At 49.0% G+C, this 21,479-nt stretch overlaps 2 protein-coding genes across 2 annotated transcripts; both read left to right on the top strand.

Moving 5' to 3' along the window:
- Nucleotides 1-9,730: 9,730 nt before the first annotated feature.
- On the top strand, nt 9,731-12,004 carry HOXC6 (homeobox C6). The gene is made up of 2 exons (XM_080939671.1): nt 9,731-10,173; nt 10,908-12,004. The coding sequence occupies exons 1-2, from the start codon at nt 9,774-9,776 to the stop codon at nt 11,213-11,215; spliced, it is 708 nt and encodes a 235-aa protein (XP_080795797.1). The 5' UTR covers nt 9,731-9,773; the 3' UTR covers nt 11,216-12,004.
- A 2,138-nt stretch (nt 12,005-14,142) lies between these two features.
- HOXC5 (homeobox C5) lies at nt 14,143-16,266 on the top strand (the record flags this gene model as incomplete). The annotated part of the gene is made up of 2 exons (XM_080939676.1): nt 14,143-14,596; nt 15,285-16,266. The coding sequence occupies 2 exons, from the start codon at nt 14,143-14,145 to the stop codon at nt 15,497-15,499; spliced, it is 669 nt and encodes a 222-aa protein (XP_080795802.1). The 3' UTR covers nt 15,500-16,266.
- Between the last annotated feature and the right edge of the window lie 5,213 nt (nt 16,267-21,479).

The raw sequence follows: 21,479 nt of genomic DNA, 5'->3' as shown, positions 1-21,479 counted from the left end.
CGTGAAGGCGTCAGACTAAGGTGGTGGGTAGAGTCCTGGATCTTCCTAATAATTGGTGCTAATGACGTGTTGTATAATCTTAACCTGACACATATGGTTTCATAACATAGTAGCTTAATTTCTTCCAAATGTACGTGGTCCTGACTGGATTGCAGTTTGATATATGACCCCGCCCTGCTTCCAGGCTTGGGTCTGAGGCGACCCTGTTAGTGAGAGATTGTGTTTATAAGGAGCAGCGTGTACACAGAATGCTCGCACACCCAAACAGACACCCCTTAGAACTGGGAAGGCGGCATGCTCCTGGCGAGGACCCAGACACTAGGAGACAGACTCACACCTTCAGACTGCGTCAATCTCACCCCCTCATCTTCTCCCAGAAGCTCGTCTGAGAGTCTTTGCCCAGCAGTGTGGGGGAGGGGATGGCTGTATTTCCTGTTTAAACTCAGACCTATCGCTGGAGGGGGGGCTGTAGTGGTTAGAGAACCCGTTTTTATGAAATTGTTAAAAAAAAATACATTTCGATTTCATTCAAATCAAACCCTTTAAGCTCGAGCCTATGGTGAATCCTCCCTCCCATCCCCCCACAACCACCTTCCTTTTTCCAGCCCCCCCAAAATTCCCCTTTTGCAGTCGACATAAAGGCCTCTGAGGTATTCTCTTGGGGAAAGAAATGGCATTTTCTCTCCCCTTTCCCACCCCACCCCCCAACAGGACTGGTGTGTAGGCAGAGGCGTCTGCCGAGGGGCTAATTTCGCGTTCCTTGTTTACGACCAAGAAAAACGCTTGGCTTTCCCCAAATGGGCCCAGCCTGCCGCCTGCTCCGGCTGCCGCGCACTCTCCCGCCGCCCGAGCCTGGCCTCCAGGCGGATGCCCGGGGGAACCAGGCTGCGGCTGAACCGGATGGGGGTCTGTGGGACCTGAAAAGGGCCAGGGGAGTGCGCTGAGACAGTGGAGGGGCCCTGGAGGCCCGAACGAGAGCCTTCTGGCGTACTGTGGGAACCGCCGATCGGTGAGGCCGCTATTTCTTTCTTCAGCCTGTATTTTGTCGGACCCTGTCCCTGTGGATGGCCGCAATGACGTGGGAGGGAATGTTTGGGGACACAAGTCTTTTGTTCCACCCCAAAAGAAAATCATTTTTTGGAGAAGGCTGTTCAGACTAGTGTGGATTCACCTGGGATGTTACAGGACCCCTCCCATCCGAGGGGCGGGCCTGGGCTAGGATGGGGTATTTCTCTAGGCCTACAGGGGATCTAGCTGGACTTGCTAATAGCCATATCGAAGTGCTAGGGTGCGAGAGTACCCGTCAAAAACGCCAGCTTGAGGTGTCTTTATATTTTTATTGATTTCCTGTTCCTTCTTAGCTACAATCCTGCAGCCTCTACTCCTCACCCCACCCCCAACTTTATCCTATACCCTTTACCCCTAGATCCCTCTTTGGCAAGCCTATGAAACTGAACACCAGTGACTGACCTTAGTTTTCTGGTCGGGCTAGGGGATAAACTAGATCTCAACACAAAGAGTGCTCTGCAAGCCAGTTACTTTCACTTTTCTGCCTCTTGGTTCCTTCTCTTTCTGGTGCTCCAAAAGAAGCACAAGAGGCAATCTTCAGCCTTCTTGCAGGCCAAATTCAGTGTGGACGTGGTTCCTCACTGCAGGAGAGCTCTTCTGGTTATCTAATAATAGCCAGTGAGGCCAAGAATAGAATTTTACTCAAGGCTCCGCACACTCAATGCTGAGGCCTACCTAGGCGGTCACTGGATTCTATGGATCAAGGCTTGGCAACCTCCCCAGAGCCCAGGACTCAGAAGCATTCCCTCTGAGCTCACTTTTTGGGCACTCTCAGGTCTGTCCCTTAAAAGGTTTTGTAAGACTGCCATTCATTGTCTTTCAGGCGGGGTTTCTAGCAAACAAGGGAAAAATAAACCCTTTCTCTTGTCTGACACTTGTGATCCCCACAGAATTTGACCTTGGTTTGGAAAAGACAACCTTGTTGGGCTGACTGTTGTGTTCTAAAACCAGGCTTGGTGGAATTATATATTTATTATATACAGTCTCAAATATACAGATTCGGAGGCATATAATTCTTCATGGTTAAATGTTTACTACCATGGCTATATTCAATAAACACCGTTTTATGTGCATGCAAAATTTTGTTAGCCTTCACTGGCTGAGAGCAGGCTAGGGGAGCAATGGGCTCAAGGAGAAAGCCCACTGTGCATCTCTGTGGAAATGTGTGTGCTGAAATTGGAGTATGTGGCTTCCAGAAATCCAAAGAAGCCACAGGCTTTGGCTCATTGCTTTTGCCTGAGACATACTACACCCTTCTGCCTTCTCTCCTCACCTCCTTATGAAGTCTGCCAACTCACAGGCTCTCTTCCAAAGAGAACCCAGTCATCTTGAAAACGAAGTCTGTGGGTTCTTTCATGGTTGTTGTGAGTCTAGAAGCAGTTCTGAATCACCAGGACTGGGCCCTGGAGGCTGGAAGCATCCATGTGGATGGCAAAAGGGTTTTATTGGCTAAGATGATTTCTGAGCAGGGGTCTAGGTGGCTGCGGGCCAAGGTGCTTAAAGAGGCATGTAGGGAAGGAAAACAAGGAGAGGCAAGGATACTGCCTGGAAACAGCTCTCCTTCCTTTTGCCTCCCTGGCTCATGATTGCACCCTAGATTTGCCTGTCTGTAAAGGCATATTTGGAGTTCTGGAAGGTCCTATAAATACCCAGATCTGGAGACTCATGGGAGGGGTGCATTGTAATGTTGTCAGTGACTTGAACCAACATTAGGCCCACTAAGAGAAGGCTGGTGGAGAGGCCCCTCTAGAATGCAAGCCGGGCCCTTTGGCCTGTGGGTTTGGAGCTAGGAATTAATTGGCCTTCTTTTGCAGCTTTTCTGGGGCTGTGAAAAGACAGATCTGAGAGGAAATAAAATGTCAGTGGAAAACCCCATAAATGAAAGAGTAGACAAGAGCAGTACTGCATGAGGTTTTGTGCTGCTCCCAAGACACTCTGGTTCCTGCCCAGACTTGTGGCTCCAGGGGGTTCACAGCCTTTCTTCCCTGCTTCTTCCTCAGCAGCAGAGGGTGTGACAGAGTTAACTCAGGCCTTCCTGCTCTAGTTTCGCCAACTTTGGGGTGACATTATTGCAGGATCATGTCCCTCAAACAGCCCATGGCCTCTGCCACGGTGGCGGTGGCGGCACTGTCGGTCGCCCCTGTTTATTGTGTCTGTGTGTTGTTTACTTGTTTTGTCTGCTGCCACCCTGCGTCAGACCAGCAAATTCGCCCGGGAGAACAAAGTGCAGAGCGCTTTCAAACTCCCTCCTCCTTTCGGCACCCCTACCTCCTGCCCTTATGTGCTTCCTCCTTTTCCTTTTCTAAGGAGAACAAACAGAAATTGTCCTAAAATCGAGCCTATGTTTATGGGACAAGGGAATTATGAAGACACCATAAACCTCCAGGTGTCCTAGTGTTGAAGACTCCCTTCTCTTTTCTACAGCTTTTCTTCCTATCCCTAGGTAACTAGTTGGATAAGAGAGCCACAGGCCCTGAGAACATTTCATTACTCTTCCCTCCTCTTCTTCCTCCTGGCTCCTCCATTCCTTTCTTCCTTGCTTCTTTCAGACATAGTATTTGGGTTTTCTGTCAGGATAATGTTGGTAGGTTCATAAAACTAGATAAACCATACCACCTCCCTCCCTTTAACTTTTCACCCCCCCCAAAAAAGCAGTGAACCCCCCTTGCCCCAAAGCAGTGAATTTAAGCAAATTCTACAAAATTAAATCACTCATCCTGTAAGGGTCCTATAAATCCTCAATTCTGCCAGGTATAGAGTCAGAGAGGTCAATGTTTGCCTTTAATTTTGCTCCTGGCTATCAAATCTAAAATAGTATCATTGCAGTAAGTAATATTCTTGTTTCTGAAATTAATTCTCCTCTCCCCCACCTCCCTCTTTCACCAGTATGAATTAAATGGTTCTTTCAGAGTTAATGACAATAAAGGATAAAGTTGTTTATAAAGAATTGAAGATGATGTTTCATTGCTGGCTTATTGTTCCAGAACATAATAACATTTTATTTCTAAGTGGGAGAAGATGGGGGTGTTAGAGGAGGCTTGGTATGCATATATACAACTCTTGTTATACTCTTATGATTTTCGTGGTGGCTTCCATATGACAACTTACTGTGATGTCATAAATACCAAGGTCTCTAATTTTAAAATTTTATTCAACTCCAAAATGGTCCCAAGTAACAGTCTACATTCAGAAGCAGAGAAGAAACCAGAAAGCTGGGGGTCTCCTTTGGACTAGCATAGAACAGCATATTTACCACCTAGCCACCTTACCCTCCTTCCTAACTTGACAGTCTCCTGAGGTCCTGTTTTAGCAATGCAAAATAACCTAAATATTCTGGGTCTTGATTTTTACTTCCAGACCAACCACATGCATTGCCCACCTGAAATGTCCCAAGGCAACCAAACTCTTCATTCTCAGTGAGGATGAGATGCTTTCCCCAATGCCCCTCCTCAGTTGATATTTCTGATGCTTTGGCATTAAGGAGGAAAGGGAGGCTTGAGGGCCTGGTCTGCAAAATTCAGAAATTATTTTTTCCCAGGTGAAGCCTGAAGGTTTTTCAGAGCAAAGTTTGATGGAACCTATTTTACTTTTGAACTTTGAGGCAGAGTCGGAGAAGCCAGACACGCAAAGATGGGGGCTTGTGTCTGCTGATGGTAGTAGCAGTAAGGAAGTGTCAAATAGAAAAGGTCAGGCAGAGATTCACCAAAACCTTTTCCTACTGCTGAAATGCAAAAGCCACATCAACCCCACTTCATAATCTCTTCTGAGCTCAAAAAAAAAAAAAAAAAAAAAAAAAAAAAAAAAAAAAAAAAATCACAGCACAGGCCTGAGAGCTATTTGGGCCAAATCTCAGCAACTGAACACACCCCATCTGGTCCTTCCCTCCTTCCTTGCAGATCCCCAACTCCCTTCAACTAGTCAGCTTCAACCTTGTCACCAAATCTCAGTACCCATAAATGGCTCTATCAAATTTCTACTTTCCTTCAAGTGTCTTCAAGTCCTTTTGAAAGGATGAGTAATTTAATTCTGTTTTAAAATGTACTGTATGTATTAAGAAAAAAATGTGTGTATTGAGGAAAATGTAAGGAAATCTTTCCCTACCACATCTCAGAAAGCCTGGGAGCCCTTTGGGTAAGCTGTATTTTGGCATTCCCAAGCAGACCAGACCTCGTGTTCAGGTTCTTTGGCCCGTGCCACTAGCCACTCTCTTTGCAATTCTATTCCTTGGAGGTCCACCGAGATCAAAGGGGTTTCTTCACAAAACACCAAACATTTGAAATAGGGGTTTTGTGAGTTCTTTTTCAAAGCTTTAAAAAATTTTTAGTCATAATCCAGTAGAGCTAGCTGAACTCTCTAGAACAGCAAAGCCTTAACCAAATAGTGCGATTGTGAGGTGAAATGAATAATTATTGAACTCAGCTTTCTCTGTAAGAGGGATTTCAGCTCTCGCCCACTGGCACAAAAGGAGCCGACGGGATAACCGTTCCCGTATCTCTGGAAAACAAGAACTGGAGATGGTGGAGGGACAGGGTCCCGCAGCTGCGTGGCTTTTAGGCAGTCAAGAGCCCAGGCAGTCGAGGGAGCTTAGAGTCCAGCGGCGGCTCCAGCTCCAGCGTTGGAGTGAGCGCATAGCCTAGGGAGGCGGCCGAGCTGTAGTTGGCGTTGCCGGCCAGGAATGGACTACGTGCATCTGTGCCGGGAGTCAGCCATGAACATCTTTGTAGAGGTGGGGGAGTCTATGAAGAGAGGAGTCTTGTGGAACACAAAGAAGGACCTTTCGCGAAGAATATTTTTTCAGATCTCACCAGGCTCACTTCAGACGTCTGTACACACAAAATTACTTTATTTGCCAGAACAGAGAAGAAAGCAAAGGCAGGCAAGGTGAAGCCTGTTCACGGCCATCCTAGAAGCTGGAGTCCACTCTCCCCTAATCCTTTTTCCAGTTCAGAACCCTAAAGACCTCCCAGCCTTCCCCTGGCTTAGACTTAAATCCGGGGAAACCCCTAAGTAAGCACTCAAGCTCGGGTGCAGCCCTTAGCCTCCAGGCCAGTGACTACACCCACTCAGGCCCCAAGAGCAGGCAGTAAATACCTCTCCTATAATTAGTGCTCCTGGAAGGCATGTGTTTTGGATTGGGGAGGGTGGTGAGGCTGAAGCAGCCAGTGGCAACCACCCCCCCACACACACTTTATTCTTTCTCTGAGTTTTTATATTCTGTTTTTGAATCCAGGAATTACAGCTCCCAAAGTGAAAAATCTGCTCTTGACACCAAGTCCCCTCTGAATCCCCAATTCAGAAGGCCTAAGGCCCAGGGCTTTGCATAGACAGGGGTGCCTGATGGGGGTGTGGGGGGGGTGCCTCACTGATTTCTCTAGGCTTGTTTTGATGGAAACAAAGGATGGTGGCAGCCTCCCTCCTTCCCAAGACTTGTGCATATTTACAGAGCTGCACTGCAGTTTTAATAAAACATCTGTTCTTGCTTCTGCTGATGAGCTTCCATAATTGTTTTCAGACAAATTTAACAGGAAAATATAAATATATTTAGAAAGATTCAAGTTCCAGCCCCTCCCCCATAGACAACCAACCCTTTTGCCAAGGGAAGAGAGAGCACAAATGGAAAAAGGAAAAAAAATATTATCCCAAGGAGGAAAGATCCAACTCATCTGACCTGCTCTCCCCCTTGGAGCGAATCCTCTGCATAATTAAAGGTCTAACTAAAAGGAATGGAGTTTCTCCCTTTAGGGATAGAAAGGGGTGCAGGAGAGTATGGTGAAAGTTAACTTTCCCTAAAGTCCTTAAATGAAGGGAAGGTATTTGTGTTTCTTCGTCCCCCGTCTCCCCCTTCCAGCATTTCTGCCTTTCCCCCAGCAGCTGGTTTCTGTTCATTATAAATCGGCGAGACCTTTCAGGATCTGCCCTCTGTTTAGGAATGTAATAAAACACTTAACTTTTCCGGGCCTGAGACTTACATTCTGCTCTTCAGGTCGCCCACCCCTGAGCGTACCACCTTTAGGCCCCAAAAGAGAATCTCCCCAACTTTGGGCCCCCCTTTAATCTCTGGAGGGAGGGGCTCCAGAAAACTCAGACATCCTTTCTAGGGGGCTGTAGCACATGGCTTCCCCCAAAGTCCCTTCATCCTTCCCTCCCCCACACATCCATAAAAGAAAAAAAATTAAATATACAAAAATCTACACCCATGGAAAGCAAAACTTCATTAAGACATCCTATCTTCCATCATTCAATTTGTTTTACATTGCAACAATTTAATATCTTGAAGGAAGTACCACTGACATGATTTATCCCTCTAGCAAGCTCACTCTGAAATAGGAGGGGAATTTACTCTTTCTTGCCACAGCTTCTACGTGTTACACTGTTACCCTCGGGGCAGACAGGAGGCTGGGAGCTTTGAAAGAGGTTACTGGTGTCCAGGGGTGCACTGGCTTGTTCCCTAGCTCAGCCCAGGATACCCCCCCCAGTTTTCTCTCCTCCTACCTACCTCTTGCCCTGTAGGGGGACTGGAGCCCCAGCCAGCTGTTGGAAACCTCTGCCCAGGCATGCCATGAATTTGAGTACAGTTGGATTGGAAAGCAAAAAGCAACACCCTACTGTTGTGTTTGGGGATAACTGCTATGTTACCCCCAGATGAGATAACTAAAAAAAAAAAAAGTCTCTCTTATTAGAAGCTTCCTTCTGTACTCTCTTCACCTTAGAAAGAAAATAGTATAGTCAAAAGGTACAAACTTCAATAATTACAGGGATCTTTCTCCCACTCTTCTAAATTCCAGTCAATTCCCCTCCTTTTTCAAAGGCAGGGGCTGGATTTTTAAAAAGCCAACACAACTTGTCTGGCAGGAAGACTCCTCAACCCCCTAAAGAGGTTCATGTATTAACTAACATTTTGTCTGAACTAGCTCCTATACACTGTCTGCTTTTGGGTTCGAAACTTTATTTCCCCCCCAACCCCACCCCCTAGTGACACTCCAGGGAAACCTTAACGTTACAGAAGATGAATAAACGAGTTTTTTTCCCAGCATAGTCCCGTTTATGGCTTTATTGCTACCCATTGATTACTCCGCTTTGTTACACAGAAGGGAAAGATCATAAAACCCAGCGACATCCGGGTTCTTGTTATAGTCAGTCTCAAAAAAAAAAATTAGTGAGGGGAAAATATGAGCTTTCACTGCTTCCTGAATGTACCTCACCATCCTCTCTTTGTCAGCTCCAAGCATTTCCAGCCTATGTCGATATCAGATATCAAATTCTGTTTGGATTAATCAGAGGGAAACCCCAGCTGCACACCTTCTGCTGTTTCGGTTGGTTCACTCATTGCAGCTCTCTCTGTCACTGAAGCATCTACAAAATTGCTATTTTCTAATCTCCTCCTCCCTTTTCTCAGCCTCAAGGTGGGAAAGAAAATGGAGGTAAGGACTGAGAATCCAGAGATGACAGGCTGAGACCAGAGACCAAGCTTTCCTCAGGAATCTCTTTCCTGAGGTCTTCCAGCCTTACAGCACAGGTCCAGGGGCACCACCTTTGGCAGGGCAGTGAATTCAGAGCAGATAGGGTCTTCTGATCTGAGCTGAAGTTGAAGTGTGTTGGGAGGTATCTGTTCATTGGAGTACCACCAAATTTCCTCTTTCGGGCTGCATCCTATGTGAATTACACCACTGGCCTGGCCTGAGCTGGTTCCAAATCATAAATTCTCACCAATACAAACAGGAGTTCATCTCTTTAAAAAGAATCTCAGCCTCTCTCTCTCTCTCTCTCTCTCTCTCTCTCTCTCTCTCTCTCTCTCTCTCTCTCTGTCTGTCTCTGTCTCTGTCTCTCGGTGTATTATTATATATTAATATAATGCTTTCTTTGAAGCAACAATGTTGCAAGAGTTTCCCCAAAAGGTAGGTCCTGGGAAGGAGCAGAGGTTAAGAGGTAAAAGAGAGAAAACACACACTTCAGGCTCAGGCTCCTCACTGTACCCTGCAGACTCACCCACACCCTTTAGATCTATTTGCCTCCCATATATCCTCTAACCCATATATGACTCTTAGCCACACTGCCTTCCTCTGTGCACCATGTTTCGGGAAATTTCTTTTTCCTTTTTGATTTTAAAAAATTATTGGGAAAATATGCTGTCTAGTGATGGGGACTCGCTTCGTGAGTGTCAAACCGGAATATCTTCTAGAATTTCTGGGAACCTCTTTCTACTGGGAAGGATCTCCTCAAATGAAGCAACCAAGATTTAACTTGAGAAAAGGATCAGATACAAAAGATGAAACAGGTCTGGAAACAAGGATTTTTCTGCCCTGCAGTTGGCCACAGCACAGCAAAGTTAGCTGGGGCGGAGAGATTTCCTGGGACTAGACCTTTCCTTCCGCTGAGAACAAGGCCCTGTTCGCTCATAGACCTGCACCCCACCCCCAATCAGTTCATATATATTATATATGTATATGTATATATATTAAAAGAAATCCAAGTCTTACTTTCAAAGCACATACTTAGTCTCAACTAGGGAATCAACAGAAGCAGAAGCGATTTTTTTCCCCTTTCTTGACATCTGGCTTGCGATTGGCTGGAAGGGGGTCAGCTGACTTTGTCATTTTGTCTGTCCTGGATTGGAGCCGTCCCTATAACCATCTAGTTCCGAGTACAAACTGGAGACAGAAATAAATATTAAAGAAATCATAGCCCGACCAGGTAAAGGCAAAGGGATGAATTCCTACTTCACTAACCCTTCCTTATCCTGCCACCTCGCCGGGGGCCAGGACGTCCTCCCCAACGTCGCCCTCAATTCCACCGCCTATGATCCAGTGAGGCATTTCTCGACCTATGGAGCAGCCGTAGCTCAGAACCGGATCTACTCGACTCCCTTTTATTCGCCACAGGAGAATGTCGTGTTCAGTTCCAGCCGGGGGCCGTATGACTATGGATCTAATTCCTTTTACCAGGAGAAAGACATGCTCTCAAACTGCAGACAAAACACCTTAGGACATAACACACAGACCTCAATCGCTCAGGATTTTAGTTCTGAGCAGGGCAGGACTGCGCCCCAGGACCAGAAAGCCAGTATCCAGATTTACCCCTGGATGCAGCGAATGAATTCGCACAGTGGTGAGTTTTACAGCTCCGAGATATAAATTAAATAAACTGAACTGGCTTTATGACCGGCTTCCCTAGAAGAACGGGCGGAGAGAGTTTTTTATGGCCCCATAAAAACAATCACGCTCGTCTCCTCGCCGACACCGAGACAGGGCCCCCTCTTCAGCCCCCTCTGCTCGCCTCCCTCGCTGGCTCGCAGGGGCCTGGCCCCCTCGATCCTTGACGGATTGGAGGGCTCCAAGAAGAGCTGAGGGGGTAGGAAGAGGGCAGGGAATGAGGGGAGGGGACAGAAGGTGGAGGAGCCCCCCAAAGTCTTCTTAGGCCGGAGAGAAGAGAGGGAGTTAGGAAAGGGCAAAGAAGTGGGGAGAACTTTCCAGGAAACTAGAGTGTTGGGGAAGGTGGGGGAGCCAAATCCTTGAAAGATGGGGTCCTTATCCCCAGTAGTAGTAGTTGTTGTTGTTGTTTTTTAAATCAGCTTTTAGACAGCCAGCTTTCTGCCTGTTTTTGCCCCGCCCCCCAGCTTTCTTTGGGACACACATCTCCCACCTCGTGGGAGAACTGAATGAAGTTGGGGTTCTGACTGTTCCCCCAGTGGGGGTGGGGCAGAGCAAAAAGGAGAAGGCTAAAGCCCGAAGGGGCTGTGAGCTGTGGGCCAAGTTGAGAGGGTCTGGACTTTGCTAGACGAAAATGTCTGCAGAGGACGCCTTGCTGATTGTTTTTAGTGTGTTTTGTGCCCGGATCTCTAGGGGTCGGTTACGGAGCGGACCGGAGGCGCGGCCGCCAGATCTACTCTCGGTACCAGACCCTGGAACTGGAGAAGGAATTTCACTTCAACCGCTACCTAACTCGGCGCCGGCGCATCGAGATCGCCAATGCTCTGTGCCTGACCGAGCGACAGATCAAAATCTGGTTCCAGAACCGCCGGATGAAGTGGAAAAAAGAATCTAATCTCACGTCTACGCTCTCAGGGGGTGGCGGAGGGGCAACTACCGACAACCTGGGAGGAAAAGAGGAAAAGCGAGAAGAGACAGAAGAAGAGAAGCAGAAAGAGTGACCAGGACTGCCCTTGCACCCCTCTCTCTTCCCTTGCTCATCCCAGCTCCCCGAATCACACACTCTGTATTTATCTCTGGCACAAATGATGTGTTGTGACTTCCTAAAACAAAACCGGGAGTCAGACGTGGACCTGAAAGTCAGCTCTGGACCCCATCCCTCACTGCACAACTCTTCACTCGCTTCTTCCTCTAGCTCCCTCGCTAGCTCCTTCCTGGCTTGTCTGCAGGCCCCTTCCCTCGTCTAGGCCTAGGGGACCTGAACCTCGCTTCAGATTCCACAGATGTCCCTCCAAGTGAGCCCTAGGCTCCCTCCCCACCCCCCGACGCCCTTCACCTCCCCCCCCCCCCGCCCTCCCGTGCGGAAAGCTGGCTCCGGGGCCTGGGGCCTCCACTCCGGGGCCTCAGGGCCCGGCCTGACAGCCGGAGGGCGGGAGGCCTCAGGAGGGCTCGCCTTGGCCCCACAACAACTCCCAGGGCCTCTCCCCAGTCCCTGCCCGGCCCCTCTGCCCCAGCAAATGCCCAGTCCAGGCAAATTGTATTTAAAGATTCCTGGGGGTCATTATGGCATATTTCGAACTGTGACCGTTTCTGTGTGAATATTTCTAGCTGTATTTGTGGTCTCTGTATTTATATTTATGTTTAGCACCGTCAGTGTTCCGATCTCATTTTAAAAAGGATTTAAAAACAAAAATTGAAAAAAAGTGAATGACGTTTGTTTAGCCAGTAGGAGAAAATAAATAAAGAAATAAACCCCTACGTGTTATCCTCCTGTATAAATCCGACCTCTGGATCCGTTCTCGAATATTTAATAAAACTGATATTATTTTTAAAAGTTTATAATCCGCCTGTCTGCTCATTCGCCCGCCCGCTGGCTTGCCAGCAGAGCTCTAGCGAGGCCTGCCGCCTGCAAAGCCCCCAGCCCTCCGCACTCGCCTGCCCCGCAGCCAGGCGCTGAGCCTCGGTCTCCGGGTTCTCCTGACCGCGATGGGGTTCTGAGAGGCCTCTGAGACCCTCCCTACACGGAGCAACACACACCCCGGAAAAGAAAAGGAGGAAAGGGGCCGTCTGGACTTTCGCTGGGGGCGGGGAAGCTTGAGTGAGCCGGGTTGGGCTCCAAGCCCCACGCGGGCCTTTCTTCCTTCCTGTAGCAGCCAGGGATTTTGGCTTCTGAGCCCTGAGCCCAAAATGAGAGAAAAGGAGCCTGGTCCGGGCAATAAGGTCGCTCCCATCCACTGCCAGCAGCGCGGGGAGAAGGTAGAGACTAGCAAGCAAGCCCCCAGCCCGCCAGGCCGGCTGTTGTGAAACCTGGTTGAGGAGCTCTGGCAATCCAAGGACCTCAGGAGTCCGTCCGCAGGAACTGAACGATCCAAGGACGACTCCAAAAGAGAAAGACTGGAAACAGTTCTGGCTTGTTCTGGGACTCCTGACCTGCCAGACAAAAGTCCTTCCTTTCAGCCCCAGCCTGTCTGCCTCTTCTCTCCTCAAACCTGGAGCATGCGGGGCACAGTAGGACCCTAACCCTTTCTTCTTTCCACAAGCCTCAGCATAGAAACCTGAGTGGGTCTAGGGGAGAAAGGGGGATGGGAGGTCTCCCGAAAGGGAAAAAAATCCGGCCTGAGTTTTCCAGACTCTCCAGTCCCTGCCACAACCCCCCCTCCAGAGCCTCCACCATCGGGGAAGGGGAGGTGTTCTGGCAGAGGCTGAGAGTCCTGAGGAAATGCAGGCAGTAAAGAGTAGGGTCTGGGACTAAGAAAGCAGGGGCTAGGTAAGACCCAAAAATTGAAGAAACCCTGGCCAAAGACTAGGTCTGGGTTGCCCTTCTCCCGGCCTGCCCAGCTCCCTCCCCATGGGCCTTTTAGCATGAGGTTACTGGAAAACCCGGGCTAAGAGCTTACTTCTAAAGGAGTAAAAGCAGACCTTTATCTCTGCCTTGCTCATAATATTTGTGGAGCTTTCGATCATGCCCCTCTATGATCTTGGGGGTCATCTGAAATATCTGGCAGCCTCATGGTACCCCACGAGGCTCACACAGAGCTCTGTAGATGGGTTCTCCAGCCTAGTTGCCTCTTGCTCCTTTAGGGTTCCTAACATTGTGAAGTCTACCCAAGTCCACCTGGCCTCTCACCTGCAGTCACATCCCAGTGAGTGCCTAGGACCTTTCTGCCTGCTTCTGCTCCCTCAGGAACCCTCCCTACCTCTCAGAGGCTAAAATTTCCAAGCCTACAAGGCAAGCTCCTCTTCATCAAAACTGAGTTCAAGCCTCCCAAGCAAGAGGCCTTGACCTTTAGTTTAGGTAACCCAAGATATGTCCTCAGGATCCTGGACTTTCTCCGTTATCATTAAAGTTTGGAAGACTCTGGAGATAGAGAACTGGCACTACCCATAAAAAAACAGTGTAATTCCTAAATAAGGCCTCATTCTTTCTCAAATTTAAACAGACTTTTAAAGACAAGCTCAAGGGTTAGTGTCTCCAACAAGCAACAACTTCTCTGCAATCTGACTACCAGAAGGCCAAGCGACGCTACAAGATGCAATTCCGCCAAGTTGGCACCAGGTGTCGCTGTGAGCTCGTTGTCACGACTACCCCCCAATTCCAAGAACCATTTTTTTCCTCCCCCTTGCTTCTCTTTCTCTTTCAGCTCCCCCCCCCCCACCCCCGGGCTTTGCCAACATATCAAGATGCGTTTCGCCGGCTTCCATCACTAACCTCCCGGAGGTCATCAAGCCAAATTTATGAGTGGCCGCTCCAGTCACGTGACTCTATTTAAGTCTCCCTTATTTGGGAAGAGCGCATAGGATAAAGAAAGAGATATCTCCACCTATAAATTGTGCACTTTGGAGAACAAAAACCCCCTCAACTTCAAAGAGTCACAAATCACCCTTAATCAAAAAGGGTGCAGAAATTTTTTTTTGGGCCCTCCCCGCCATGAGCTCCTACGTAGCCAATTCATTCTATAAGCAGAGCCCCAATATCCCTGCCTATAACATGCAAACTTGTGGGAACTATGGATCGGCCTCAGAGGTGCAGGCATCCAGGTACTGCTACGGCGGATTGGACTTAAGCATCACTTTCCCACCGCCTGCGCCTTCCAACTCTCTCCACGGGGTAGACATGGCTGCCAACCCCCGGGCTCACCCCGACCGCCCCGCCTGCAGCGCCGCGGCCGCTCCGGGACACGCTCTGGGCAGAGACGAAGCGGCTCCTCTGAACCCTGGGATGTACAGTCAGAAGGCGGTTCGCCCGGCGCTGGAGGAGCGAGCTAAGAGCAGTGGGGAGATCAAAGAGGAGCAGGCGCAGACAGGGCAGCCTGCCGGACTGAGCCAGCCACCGGCTCCGCCACAGATTTACCCGTGGATGACCAAACTGCACATGAGCCACGGTAAACTTTAGGACTTCATTTTGCGCGCTCGGGTCCGCCTGGGTTTTATAGGCCATGCGGGGCAAATAAAGAAAAAAAACCTGCGGCCATAAATTTTACGATCCAGGCATCAATGGCTCGTAAAACTGTCCACTAAAAGGCTTAGAGGCTGTGTGCGCCCAAATTTACGACGACATAATTGGATCATAGGAACAAAACGTGTATAAAAGGCAATATTCAATTTTGGGGGGAGAGGGAGGGAGTTAAAAAAATAGAGGGATCTGAAGGGTGAGGAGCATGGGGCTCCAGAGTGGGGATCCCCCCGCGGCTCCCTCCCTCCCCTGCGGAGCCGGCTCGGCCAGTGCTCGCGGCTCCGGAGGATTCCAGCGACTCGGGAGGGGCGGGAGGGGGGTCCCCGGTGCTCGGATCTCGAGGGTGCTTATTGTTCGGTCCGAGCCTGGGTCTCCCTCTTCCCCCCACCCCCCCTCAGCCCCTCCGGCCGCAGAGTGAAGGCGGCGGTGGAAAGTTTCCTGCCCAGGCAGAAGCGCTTCTCCCCGGACCGGGCCTGCCAGTCTGCGGCCCTTCTGGCCTGTCCCATCGCGCTCACCTCCACTCCCTCCGACCACGGGTGGGGCCTGGGACTGGGGTGGGACGTTGGGGTGCTGCACGCTATTCACCCCTTCCTGGTTTGGGGGGATTTATGTTCCAGAAACGGATGGCAAGCGGTCCCGAACCAGTTACACGCGCTACCAGACCCTGGAACTCGAGAAAGAATTCCATTTTAACCGCTACCTCACTCGCCGCAGGCGCATAGAGATCGCCAACAACTTGTGTCTCAACGAGAGACAGATCAAGATCTGGTTCCAGAACCGCAGGATGAAGTGGAAGAAAGATTCCAAAATGAAGAGCAAAGAGGCTCTTTAGAGGAAGCGGGGAGCCCTCCTCAGAGAGCACCCCGGTCGGCTGTGGTCCCTGCGTCTTTCTTTTTCAGTTTTCCTCCTTTCTAGATTTTGAGGGAGAGGCTAGACCACTGGCTCCGGGCCTCCCAGACAAAAGAGCATTTCCCTGGCATTCCGATTCCCCACCGACCCAGGGTTCTGCAGGACTACCTGCACTGCCTGTCTTGCCTCAGCTCAGCTGAGCACCCCAGGCCCGGGGTACATTCTTGTAGGGCTGGGTACTGCATAAGCCTGAGTCTAGACTGCCTCTCCAGACTCTGAGCCCTAGCTCGGCTAACCTGAGTTAAGGTGAGATAGACTGTCTGTAACCCCTTCTCCCCGACCTCCACCTCACCCTCTTCTTTGTTCCTGCCTAGGCTAGCCAGGCTGCCGAAGGCTGGTTGTGCCAGGCAGAGACTATGGCCAGAATCGGGGCGCTTTAAAACTAACCTTTATAACTTCTAAACTCGTCTTTGCTTATTAGTGATTTGCATATGAAAGAGGGAGATGAGTAGAAATGGGCCTGTGGCCCCGGAAGTTGTCCTATGCTCTCTAAAACCTTCCAACCCCCTCCCCAAAGCCTGGGAACTTCCCTAGCCTGGCTTGCTGCATGCATTCTCAGGTTCACAGTCCCAGCTTGCTAGCTAGCTCAACTATTGGGGTCTCTTGCCTTTGGACCCTAGAAAGTGGATCTTTGAGGCTTTTGCTATCCTATATATTGTGCCATGACTTTCTCACCTTCCTGCCCATTGCAGTTGCCCAACTATTTATTGATTCCAAGTCCTTCCTGAAACTATATTTTGTCATATCAAATAAAACCAGAAAAAGAACAGGACTAAATGATTTCTGTCTGTTTAGGGCATGCATTGAGTAGATGTGTCTAAATAGGCTTTGAGATGTATGGGGAGGCCCTGCCTTTGAGCCATCCCTTTAAAAATATTTTTAAACACATTGAGGAACAGCAAGAATAGGGAACAGCCTAACTGAGTTCTTTTCTTAATTCATGGTTCCAAGAAGGGCCTCTGGGGTGAAGGAGAATACACTTGATGGCTCCTGTACTGTTGTTTCCACATGCTAAGGGGTGTCTAAGGCACCCTGGCTTTTCTATACCCCATTCTCACGTTGGCTAAAAGGACTTGAGGCTTCTAGACTGTCTGTCTGTAGTTAGTACTTTATGTCAGGGCACAGGAACTCCACTGACTTAGATTCAGGCCCTTCTGGGTCTGAGTCATCCCTGAGGGTCCTTTCTAGACATTGAAGAAAGGCTGAGTCCTCAGTCTAGGGTCATGTTTGATCTCAGAAGGATTCCCAACAATAGTAGGTGCTGCTTGGTAAAGAGGTGTTGGGGAAGAGGAATGCACACAGTTTGAGATGTTCTTCAGCTTTCTATGATATGGGATGGGGCAAGGGGGACTAGGGGGACAGTGAATGCAGCCTGCAATGTGTGCCTGCCTTAGAGAAAACATACAGACTGCTCCCCATCTTCCAGGGTCTAAGCCAATGCAGCATAGTGAGAAATAAGAGCTGTATAGACCAGTGTGGGGAGCCATGTCTGTTTCCCATCATCTATCACAGTCTCTTGAGATTTTGTATAAAGGAGGGTGGCCTATAGGAGAGGGAACACAGCTAATTCAGGTGGTGCTGGCCTCAGCTCCACTCTGGGCTCCAAGCAATGAAAGAGGAAGTACTTTACAGGAGAAACAAATGCGGGATGGGTCCATAAAACTTTACTGCACTTCCTCCGCAGCCTCCCACAATGGGGTAATTTCCTGGATCCAAGACTAGCTTCCCACCCCCCTCCACTGGAGGAGGAGAGATCTGAAACTGGGTTAAGGGCTGCTCTACACTAGGACAGAAAGGGAGGGGCAGAGAGAGATTTCTTTTTATGATTATTAATGCCTATGCTCTTTGGATTTATTAAAAGTCTAACATCACTGTATCCCACTATCTAAACAATCGTGTCTGTCACTTTTAGAAGACTCAAGAGCCTGTTCTTATCCCATGATTAGTACTTAGAAGGTCTCAGCTGATGTTTGTCAAGCTACACCTATCACTACCCTTCCCTTTGCTGCTCTGTGCTCCCCTCAACTTGTACCCTCCAGGCATGCAGCCCAACCCCAAGCAAACCTCCCACCCACCCTCCCTCCCCCCTCACACACACACACACACACACACACACAGAGAGAGAGAGAGAGAGAGAGAGAGAGAGAGAGAGAGAGAGAGAGAGACAGAGAGAGAGAGAGAAGAGAGAAAGAAATAGAATGTGTGCTTTTCTTCAGGGAGTTATTTTAATTTTTTCTACATGCTGCGTAAAACTATTGGGTGAGCATTGAAGCCTGAAGAAGCACTGGCAGCTCAGATGGGTAACAGTTAAATAAAAAAAAGATTATGGCTCCCACACTCACCAGTTCTAGCCTCCCAGACTTTGCGAGAACCTGTGCTTCCTGGGGGATGGTACATGCCAGGGCTTGATGGGGAGGGAATAGGGGTGCTACTGATCAGACCAACCTGGTAAAGTTCACCTGCACTCTTTGGCCCCTCTCTGCAGGCACGAACCCCTTATTCCCTGGAGAAGCTTGTCCAGGCTTGGGGAGGGGAGACCATGCCTCCAGCTCCCTTCCTTTCTATCTCAGGATTGAGCCCTTGTCTAGCTGCAGCTGTTCGGCAGAGACAACCAAGGCAGAAGACATAAAGCCAGAGGCCTCAGACCTCCCCTTTACTGGGAGTGATGGTGGTGGTGGTGAGGCCTAGAAGTTTATTTTCTCTCTGACCAGAAGCTTCTAGTGGGGGTCTATCCCACCAAGCTGTCCCTGGACCAACTTTCAAGTTCCAAGCCTTACTATTACTCTGAGAGAATAAATGAAGAGGCTCCTGGGTCCCAAAAGGTGATGATAGAGCAGAAGCCCATCTCTCTATTTTTTTTTCTCTAGAACCCACCCACTCTGGCAGCAGGAAAGAAGGGGAAAATCATGACTTACCTTCCCCGGGGAGTGGGAAGAGGGGACACGGCCCACTCTGAGCAATTAGAGGAGAAAAAAATAATAGGAAGAAAAATATCAACAGGACCTTGAAGAGATCAGGTCCTTGGAGAAATAAGTAAATAAATAAATAAATAAGGATCCACCTTCTCCCCCCTCCCCACCCTGCAAGGGGGTGTGGGGGAGGGGCAAAGGGGCAGCACAAGGGCTTTTTAGTGCAACTGGGCATTAGAGAAATAGGAAAGGCTTCTATGTGAATTTAGGAGTTTGAAACTTTTGGAGGTTATTTATGTGAATGGCCTGAAGGCAAGTCCGTGAGTGGCTCTTGGGGGACCACGTGATGTCATTAAACCAAGTTTTATGGTGTAGGGAGAGCTGACAAACCCACAATATATTTACATCATATATAATCTTAACTGTCCAGCCACGCAGCTGCTGGTGAGGTTTAATGCTAGGACAGAGGGCCTGGCAGTTAGAGGGGACTACAGCACTGGGGATGATGGTGAGAGAGGTTACTTCTTCGCAAATGAATCCCGGCGATCGCTGTAAGTTAATTCTCTGCCCCCTTTCTCTCTTTCAGACCCTTCCTCCCATTTACCTAACTCCCTCCCTGACTTGAAAGGAAAAGATTCTCACTCATTAAGGGGAAAAGGAAAAAGGCCTCCCCAGACTTCCTCAGGCCCTGGTAGGAGAAGGAGGGAAACTGTTGGGATGTAGGAAGATGGAGGACTTTGTCTCCCTAGATCAGACCTCTCCTCTGCAGCCTTCATTCTTAGGGACTGCTAGTCAGCTGGGCTAGAAAAAAGCCTTCTACATTCAGAGTTTTGCAAGGCCTTCCTGCTGCTCTGTGGATTGAAGGAAGATGAGCCAGAACCAGAAACTTAGCTGTTTGGTTGTGGGGTTCTACAAACCCTAAGTACAAGTGCAAAATGCTTCTGGAGTTCCCTGTTCCATGGAAAGGTTCGCTGTCTCTTGGCCACTGGAAGAGCACACACAGAGTGGAAAGCTGGGCAAGAAGACAGGGAAAGATAGCTTTGTGGTTTCTGAACCCACAGACTGCTTAGACTGATCTCAAAGGCCTGGGTGGGCACCTACTTCAGCCTCCAAAGTCCAGGCCTGCTTATGTCTGGGGCCCTTAAATACCTTTCCCCAGTGCTAGCTACTTGGTCCCTCCCAGCAGCCCCAACCTTGCCTAGGTAAATCTAGGTCCTGGAGACCTAGAGGTCTCTGCTTAGAGTGCAGCAAAGGAATGCTGGAGTTCAATAAAGACAAAGGCAACTTATTCGCTAGGCACTGAGGGTGGGAGGAGAAGGATATGGCTCCATAGGGCTGGAACTAGCAAGGCCCAGATTGTGCAAGTACCCTGGGGGTTCCCAGGTTTATATGAAGGAGTAGCAAAGGTAGTGAAAGCAAGAAGTATTTGCACATCACACCTGTAAGGTGTGCCTCCCAGGATGTTAGGGAAGCTAATACAGAAAAGTGACCTGTGACTCAGGGTGCTTGTGCATTGGCTAAGGAGGCAGCCTCCCAGAAGAAAGGACTGCTTTGGAGTGAGGGGGGTCTGTGTACCCCTGCTTTGTGAAGAGATGCAGTGGGGGAAAGATGTCATGCTGTTAGTACAGTTCAGGGCACTCTACTGTAAGCAGCACAGCAAAAATCAAGTAGAGATTAACAACAACGTGGTGGATTTGGAGAGTACAGAGGCCCAAAGGCAGGAGGAGATTAGCCAAGACCCAACTTTACATCTCTCTTGTGCACTAAAAGCTCAGGTCTCAGTGTGGAGGGCTCCTCTGCTCTCTCAGGACCCTGATCTTGCTCCCTCCACCCTCTTGCCCCAACTTTTGTGTCTTGCTGAGAATCTTAGACTGTCCAGGAGCCTATTCAAAAAGTTTCCTTCTCAGGCTATTTGCCTGCCCCCTTGCACTCCCTGCTCTCCACCAGTGAGTGATTTTGAGGGCTTCTGGAAAGGTTCTCATGGGCATTTTTTGATCTCTTATCCAACTTGTTCCTTTCTTCCCTCAGGCCTGGGGAGGGGGAGGGCTTAGCAGAACTCAAGGGCCTTTAACCAGAATTTAGTCTGGGCCAATGCTGCACTCCCTGGAAACACTCCAGTGCCCTCTCTGCCTCGTCAATCTCAGCCCTTTCTGAGTAAAGGGAGAAGTGAGGGTGTTTCTGTGTTTTATGGATTTACACAGCATCTCTTGGGGGTATTTGATACTTCTCCACCCCTTTTTAATCTTCAGGCTCAAAAATTCCATTTTAATACCTTTTCTTCTTTCTTTAACAATAGTTCCTTTTGCCCATCCGATGCTTTGTTTTGGTCAGGTCGATATACATGCATGCATATATGCGTATGTATATATATGTATGCATATATATATATGTATATTTAATGTTTTGCCCAGTCTCACCTGGAAACGCAAACACAAAAGGGAGCTGAGATTCTTCATTTTCCCACCCTCTTTTCTAATTTGAGATTGGGGGGGGGGGATGGGTAAACAATCAGATGCCAAAGATGCCCCAGCCTACCCAGAAAGCTTTTAATTTTGTTCCTAGGTCTTTAACCCCAGAAGAAGCAAAACAACCAATCAGTAAAGTGTTTAGCGGAGTCACATGCCCCCATCAACCAATCAGCAAAAAAGTGATTGCTTGGATCAGTGTCTGGATCGGCCTCCTCTATTCGTTTTCTTTCCCCCCTCCTCAACACGGTACTAGCCCTAGTACAGACAACAGCGGAAGAGTGCGGGGAGGAGGAGCTATTCAAGTAGATTACAGTGCGCGCCCTCAGTTTTAGAAGCTGTTCTGAGGAGTCTTTTGAGCCCCTAGTTTCTAACGAAGTTGTTGTGGAGTTAAGTCCCGGTATTTTGGGGAATCTAAAGTTGTCAGATGGAGGCAGCTTTATTTGCTGGTGTGACCCTGTGGCTTCAGGAGGTGACTCTGAATTAGGCTACGGAGCAAATTCGGGTGGAACTACAGACCCGAATTAAT

This window comes from Micromys minutus (genome assembly GCF_963924665.1).
Source record: "Micromys minutus genome assembly, chromosome: 27".
Lineage (NCBI taxonomy): Eukaryota > Metazoa > Chordata > Mammalia > Rodentia > Muridae > Micromys > Micromys minutus.
This window is presented reverse-complemented; position numbering and strand designations above follow the sequence as displayed.

Excerpts from the sequence above, each read along its gene's own strand:
- HOXC6 (XM_080939671.1), top strand. The coding sequence starts at position 9,774 with ATGAATTCCTACTTCACTAACCCTTCCTTATCCTGCCACCTCGCCGGG. Across the intron at positions 10,174-10,907 it reads GCGAATGAATTCGCACAGTG|GGGTCGGTTACGGAGCGGAC; the intron begins GTGAGTTTTACA and ends CCGGATCTCTAG.